We start from the raw sequence: 7,500 nt of genomic DNA on the forward strand, positions 1-7,500 counted from the left end.
ACAGAGTCGATGGATTAAACAGCCAGAGGTGACGAATCTGTTTCTAATCTGAATTCATCAAACTCAGCAGCTGACACTGACCTGGTGCACTGTAAACACACTCAGTGAACCCAGTGCCGTGACTGTAGCTTAGCATAAAGACTGGAAGCAAGGGGAAACAGTAGCCTAGCTTAGCATGAAGACTGGAAGCAAGGGGAAACAGTAGCCTAGCTTAGCATGAAGACTGGAAGCAAGGGGAAACAGTAGCCTAGCTTAGCATAAAGACTGGAAGCAAGGGGAAACAGTAGCCTAGCTTAGCATAAAGACTGGAAGCAAGGGGAAACAGTAGCCTAGCTTAGCATAAAGACTGGAAGCAAGGGGAAACAGTAGCCTAGCTTAGCATGAAGACTGGAAGCAAGGGGAAACAGTAGCCTAGCTTAGCATGAAGACTGGAAGCAAGGGGACAGTGAACCCAGTGCAGTATGTAGGTTACAGTGGGATAAATGAGAAGCTGCTCCCATTGGAGCCTCGTGGCCTCGATCTGCTGGCGAATCACACGACAGTTAATCAATCCACTCGCTCTCATCAGCACCGAGCTCGAGTTCCACAGGATCGTCTGGAAACCAGAGCAAATGTTCCCAACATCAACAGGAATCATTGGACCTGTTTCAGTTAAACTCAATCTAAGGTTTAAATACAACAGATTTTATTCAGAACCTCTGAGGTTTATTAAAGGGTTAGGGTTAGTGTGTGTGTGTGTGTGTGTAACGTGTGTGTGTGTGTGTGTGTGTGTGTGTGTGTGTGTGTGTGTGTGTGTGTGTGTGTGTGTGTGTGTGTGTGTGTGTGTGTGTGTGTGTGTGTGTGTGTGTGTGTGTGTGTGTGTGTGTGTGTGTGTGAGAATGTTAAATCTGTACGGAGGAAGGCGATGGATCGTCCTGTTGGTTTCAGAGTCTCGTCTTAAATCGATGGCGGTCGTGTGACGGACAGAAGTGACACTGACGCTCGTGAGGAGGAAGTTCACAGCTCTGAGTCGTCAGAGGGTGAACGCACACTTCCTCTCTGCTGGTGACTGATTTACGCTGTGTTTGAACTTCAGTTAGAATTTAACAGTCGGACGTTCCTGTTTGATTAAACATAAAACACACAGAGGTCAGTCGGATGTTCTGACCAGGAAACACCTCCGCTGTTGGATCTGAAAGAGATTTTTATTTATTGATCATCATTTTGTAAAGTGAACGTTTGTCACCTCCTCCTCGTTATGTACAGGTTCACCTGGTCAGGTGGGCGTGTCTCTGTCAGCAACATGCAATCACAGGGTGTGTGTGGACTTTTACTCTTATCCTACAAAGTGAGGACATTTTGAGCGGTCCCCACTCTTTCAAAGGCTGTTTGAGGGTTAAGACTTTTACATCAGAATAAGGTTTAGGTTAGTTTAGGTTAGTTTAGGTTAGTTTAGGTTGGGGTTACAGTCAAACCGTTTGTAAAGGAGAAATGTGATTTTCTGTTTTTCATTCTATTTATAATAAATGGAATATGTTGTGGTTTTGAACTTTTCCTCAGATAAAACTGTGGATTAATTGTCTACTGGTTTCTACTGTTTCTGTTGTTTGATAATCTGAATGATTAACAGATGAGGTTTTGTTATAAAGGACGTTAATGAACCAGAGTTTGTTCTGAACGTCGTCCTCTGTTGTGTTCACTGTCACATGACTCCACCTCTGTTTTCTCAGTTACATATTAAACTGCAGCACAAACACACAGGAACACACAATAACACGCGTGAACACACAATAAGATAAACACACACACACACTGAGCGACTCTGCAGTCGTGTACTTGCTGCAGACGGTGGAGCCTGTGTTGCCATGGAAACACCACACAGTGTGTACTGTATGTGGTCGTCACAGAAACGCACAGTCAGCTCTTCAGTACAGACTTTACATATATATATATATATATATATTACACACACACACACAGGATGTTAGTTTATATATAAACGATCAGGGACAGGAAACAGGAACATCTATAAATCTCTACCTTTCACCTTGTGTGTGTGTGTTGTGTGTTGCGTTGCGTTGAGCAGCTGCTGGACGACTGATAACTGTGATCGCTGCAGGACGCTCACACCCTCTTTTATTGTGAAAGGTCAGCGGAAGAGTCAATAGATTTAAGAGTTTCCTCTTTTATCTTTGAACACAACAAACATCGTAAGGTTTTATTTTTAGAGACGTGGTCCTGGACACAGACACTGAAACCAGAGTCCATCTGTTTTTACAGCTGAGACGTTCAATCTGTTTCTGAAGCAGAAGTTTGAAGGTTTCTCCGTCGGATCTTTTCTCCCTGAACTTCGCCTCACAGGCTGGGTGCTGTTGTCATGGATGCAGAGTCCAAAATGGAGTCGTGGGAAAAGTAATCACACGTGTCTTCAGTGTGGATTCAGGAGCCGAGTGGTTTTCTGCTCTGACTTCAGGATTCTTTGACTCATTCGTTTGCAGCTCTTTTTAATTTCAGTCTGACGAGACGTTTGGATGATTCTCTAACGAGCAGAAGATGAAACTCTGATGGTTGGTTTCTTGAAGTTTCCTCATGTTCTTCACTGTCTCCAAACTGTGATCAGCTGCTTCCTCCTGAATTCAATCATTGATCATAACGAATCAATGTAATAAATAAAATCTATTGACTTTTTAAAATCTTTTTTGCAGAAAATTTGAAGAAACTTAATGGATTTAATCTGTGTGTAAAATCTAGCGAGTCCCTATGAGAGCAGAGGAGTGAGTGTCTGAAGGTCTGATGTGTTGTCTTCCAGCTGACGTCCCGGTGAAGCAGGATGAACGGATACGAAGCTCCAGCTCTCGCCTCCGGAATCTTCGGCTCGTACGACTCCAACATGAAGTGAGTATCTGAGTCCGGTTCATCTCCGCTGCTTCTGAACCTGAGGAGACGTACGAGCCTGCTTTAATTCAGCAGTTACTGTTGTGAATAGATTATCTGTGTGGTTTGAAATAAATAAGTCATACGCACATTTTCACATTAAGGGAAAAGGGATTTAAGTTGTTTTGTAAATTATTTAACGTCAGGGAAGGTTTCAACACATTGAAAATACTGGATCTGTGCAGATGATAAATGAAAACTGAAGTCACAGTTTAAGGTTTACCTGTAATGCGTCATTCCCTGGGATTGTTGCAGAAATGAATTTATACAGTCACCTGTTATATTCCAGTCTGTTAATGATCCATTCAGCTGAATCTCTTAAAATCTCTTTAAAATCATGAACCTGCTCAAATCTTAAGAAATATTCAAGTTCTATTTTTTCTATAGAAATATAATTTTTTCTCTTTGTTGAGGTATTTTAAGGAACGATTTAAGGGATAATTGTGCCATGACGACACCTTAAAGAAAATTAAAGTCTATAAATGAAGAATCTTAAATATAAACTTCCGACGCTTGATGATGACGAGCAGCAACACTGACGTCTGTGACGATGCATCTCAGAGGAGATGAAATCAAGTTCCTCTCTCGGACTCGGACTCGTGACGTTTCATCAGAAACACGACGTCGTGTTCGTTTGTCGTCAGGAAACAAAGTGACCCGCTGAAACCTCAGCTCCGCCCCCTCGCTCTGATTGATCCACTTATTCAATCAACTGATTCACAAAGTTAACGAGGCGACAGACAAACAGGTCACTGGACTCTGGTCCACGACCGGATCAATGCCCCACACTGTGGGGGGGGGCAGGATGTCCTGATTCCATATTAAAACAATCAAACGATAAAAACTCAATCGTGAGCGACATCAACAAACATCGATTCTCTGTCTGAGATTTAAATCAAATTAAATGATTAAAAAGAATAAATCGTCCAGTTTTAAAAGCTCCTGCACTTTGTTCCACCTGTGAGTGTGTGACGGGGGGGCATGTCACATGACATCATCAGGTCCTCGCCGTCATGTGATCTGAGGAGTTTCCTCTGCAGCGTTAAACAGTCACCATGACAACAGTTATCAGTGGAACAGTCGTCCTCTCGCTCGTCACCTGCTGTCACTCACACGTCAGCTCATCAGAGACGAGTGACGCTGGTCTGAGGTCAGCACAGGAAGCCAGAGGAGAGGAGGAGGGTGGCGTTTAAAGAAGAAGAGAGAAAACACGAGTTAAGTAAAATAAAGGACGGACAAAATGTGTGAAGTTCCAAACTGTCTGATTCCAGTGTCGTAAAAATGAAGCAGTGTCTGAAACTAAAATCAATTTGATCAGTTAATATGTTTTTAGACATGAACTGAAGCCCTGACGTGTTCCTCACGTGTTCTTCACATGTTCCTCACGTTCCTCACAAGTTCTCCAGGTTCTGTGTGTGAGAACAAATGTCAGTGTCTCTGGACATTTTCTGGATCTTCTCCTGCAGTCTCCTAGTAAAACATCTGTAAAGTGTCAGAGTGAGTCCATGTGAGGACACAGCAGGACAATGTCCTGAAGCTTCCCAGAGAGCGAGTGGACCTGTTGATGAGGTTTCTAACACGTGACGGACGTGAAACTGGAAGAACACAAAGATCTCAGGATGAAGAAGAGGAGCCGTACACGGAGAAGACGAAGACGTCAACTTGGAAACACGAGGAGGTTCCAGATCTTTTGGCCTCCTGCTGCTCTACAGGCTCCGCCCCTCGCCTGGATGTTCCCACATGCTCCTGTTTGAACGAGTCGGACCCGACAACCTGCTGCTGCTGCTTCACAAACACTCACTACACAACATGTCTACACAGTTCATGTGACATAGTTTGAGTCCTCGTTGTCCTCAGGGCTCAGTTGTTGTAATATGTAACTTCACCACCAGATGTCTCTAAATATCTTCAGACATCTTCAGGTGTCGTACATGTGAACGTAGACGAGTGGAACTTGAGCGCCACCTCTGGTCCAAATGTTCCCGACACGTTGTGAATGCTAACAGACAATATTTTCCAGAGTTCATGTCTTTCAGTTTCTCTCTGGAATTAGTTACAATTAGAAACATATTTTCTATTTAAAATATGTTTGAAGTCTCTTTAAATCCAACTGAAAAAACCACCTCTGCAGATTAATTAATAATAACTCAAGGATCAGTAGATGAGTTGTGTTCTAACAGTTTGTGTGTTTCTCTCCACTGAAGTGGCCTCGACTCTCCGGAGCCTCTCAGAAATAAAGCCAAGTCTGGTGCCAAAGCTCTGTACGGTGAGTTTTCATTCTCCTCTTTGAAACATCGTGAAATGAATCAAACCACATGAACGTCTCCTCAATCAGCCGGAACTATATCATAACCACACGTGGTGAAACCACTGTGTTTAAACATGTTTCTGTTGAAACGTAGATTCTAACATCACGTTCACACACTGAAGTTAAAAACTGTTTAATGTGGAAAAAGATCAATATATAAAATGATCAGAAATCAGATGAACAATAACAAACACGTGTCGATGGTTTGTGACTCGTTGTAGCTCCTCATGTCGTTGATGTTCTGACTCGGAGGAAAACCTCTGTCTCCTTTATCCTCATGAACAGGAGCCGATGAAATCTATTTCCTCCGTTCATCGTCCAAACATAAAAAGAAAAGTCAAAGTGAGCTGTGTGTGTGTGTGTGTGTGTGTGTGTGTGTGTGTGTGTGTGTGTGTGTGTGTGTGTGTGTGTGTGTGTGTGTGTGTGTGTGTGTGTGTGTGTGTGTGTGTGTGTGTGTGTGTGTGTGTGTGTGTGTGTGTGTGTGTGTGTGTGTGTGTCTTTGCGCTTTGAAGATCAGAGGATCACAAAGTGCAGATCTACCAAAATAAAAGCTCACGTCGTTCCCGACCTCCGTGTAACTGAGTCAATATTTGATTTATTTCTGTTCCTGGTAACGTGATGAAAACATGTTTGAATTAAAACAGAGTTTTTCCACCAGTGTCGATCACGGAGGTCAAACGATGAGTGAATAGAAAGTTTCTTTTCTCCTTTTGGACGATGAGTCCAACGTCCTGATGTCAGTGAAGTGAACACGTGGTTCACACAGTAAAACAAACCAGTTCAAATGGTTCAACTATAAAAATATTATTTGGATCTTAATTTGTTTAATAAAGTGATCATTAGTCTTCTTACAGTAATAAAACTAAAGTCTGACATTTTAAAATATTTAAAACAGTTTATTTGTTTCCAGCTGGACTTTAAAATAATAATTTGATGTAATGTTGAATTGAAGTTTTCAGACTAAATTTATCTTTAAATCAAGTCAGTTTTTTCTTCCTTCACTTCATCTGTGTGTTGTTGTGTTTTTCTTCTGAATCCTGTGACATGTTCATGTTTCTTCAGAATAAAATCAATAAAGTAAACAATGATTCAGTTTAAACACACGACTCTGACGTGAGATTTTTATTCTAACAGTTTGTGAACTCGCTCCTGTTGGGACTTGATTCTCTGTTTGTTTCTGAATCAGAACAAAGGAAACATTTCACCAAAACCAGCATCAACAGCCTGACGGACACGTCCCAGTACCACGTGGAGGTCAGACCTTCATATCATATAAAGTCATGTGTATAACATCAAGATGAGATCATTCTTGTATAATAAAATCATTTATAGATACAAAAGTTGTCCTCATACTCTAAGTGGAGGTGTGTTCATGTGCTCTTGTTTAAATCAGAAAAATGAATCTTTATATTCGGACTAATTTAATCAAAAGAGAATCATCAATATCCACATGATTCATCGATCTATTGATTATCTTAAAGTTGGATTCACTTTGAATAAATTGTTGTTATAAAGATAGAAACACGTGCACCTCGGTGTCTGTGTGTTCACCGTGTTCACCTCTGTTCAGCACCTAACCACGTTCGTGTTGGACCGTAAAGACGGGTTGATCACTGTGGACGACGGGATCAGGCGTCTCCGCCTGCTGGACGCTAAAGGGAAGGTGTGGACTCAGGAGATGCTGCTGCAGGTGGAGGAGAAGAGTGTCAGCCTCGTCGACCAGGACACCAAGGTCAGTGTCACCTGAGGTTTGACCTGACGACGCCTGGCGACGCCTCACCTGTTGTTGTTCCTGTTTCAGAACGAGCTGGAGAACTTCCCCATCGGGACGATCCAGCACTGTCAGGCTGTGATGAACAACTGCAGCTTCGACTCCATCTTGGCTCTGGTGTGTAAAGAGTCGGGTCAAACCAAAGCAGACCTGCACCTGTTCCAGTGCGACGACATCAAGGTAACCGGCCCCTGATTGGTTCTTTAATGTGTCACCAGGTAAACTCCTCAACCACTGATGATGTCACATCCTAACCTTGGAAACGCTCTTTGTTCCACTGAGACACTTAAGCTGTAAAATCTCTGTGGTGACGATATTTACATCTGAGCCCCTACATTTAATAATGATTTATAAAACAAGTATTGATAGATTTAAATTAATCAATGAAAATGATGCTGTTTTAGTTTAATTGTAAATAGTAAAGGACCAAGAACAGAGCCCTGTGGAACACCACTACGGATGAGAAGAGAAAGTGATTATAGCTGTAATGAAACAATCTGTGTTTGAA

The 7,500-nt window shown here is 42.2% G+C and overlaps 1 protein-coding gene across 1 annotated transcript in view; it reads left to right on the top strand.

Annotated features, from left to right (window-relative positions):
- eps8a (epidermal growth factor receptor pathway substrate 8a) overlaps positions 1 to 7,500 on the top strand; it is a 17,399-nt gene that overhangs the window by 986 nt on the left and 8,913 nt on the right. The window contains 5 exon segments of the mRNA XM_047338571.1: positions 2,789 to 2,874; positions 5,118 to 5,179; positions 6,408 to 6,475; positions 6,792 to 6,953; positions 7,023 to 7,172. Of these exon segments, the coding sequence (XP_047194527.1) occupies positions 2,810 to 2,874; positions 5,118 to 5,179; positions 6,408 to 6,475; positions 6,792 to 6,953; positions 7,023 to 7,172 (507 nt within the window). The 5' untranslated portion in view covers positions 2,789 to 2,809.

Source organism: Hippoglossus stenolepis, chromosome 22 (assembly GCF_022539355.2).
Source record: "Hippoglossus stenolepis isolate QCI-W04-F060 chromosome 22, HSTE1.2, whole genome shotgun sequence".
Lineage (NCBI taxonomy): Eukaryota > Metazoa > Chordata > Actinopteri > Pleuronectiformes > Pleuronectidae > Hippoglossus > Hippoglossus stenolepis.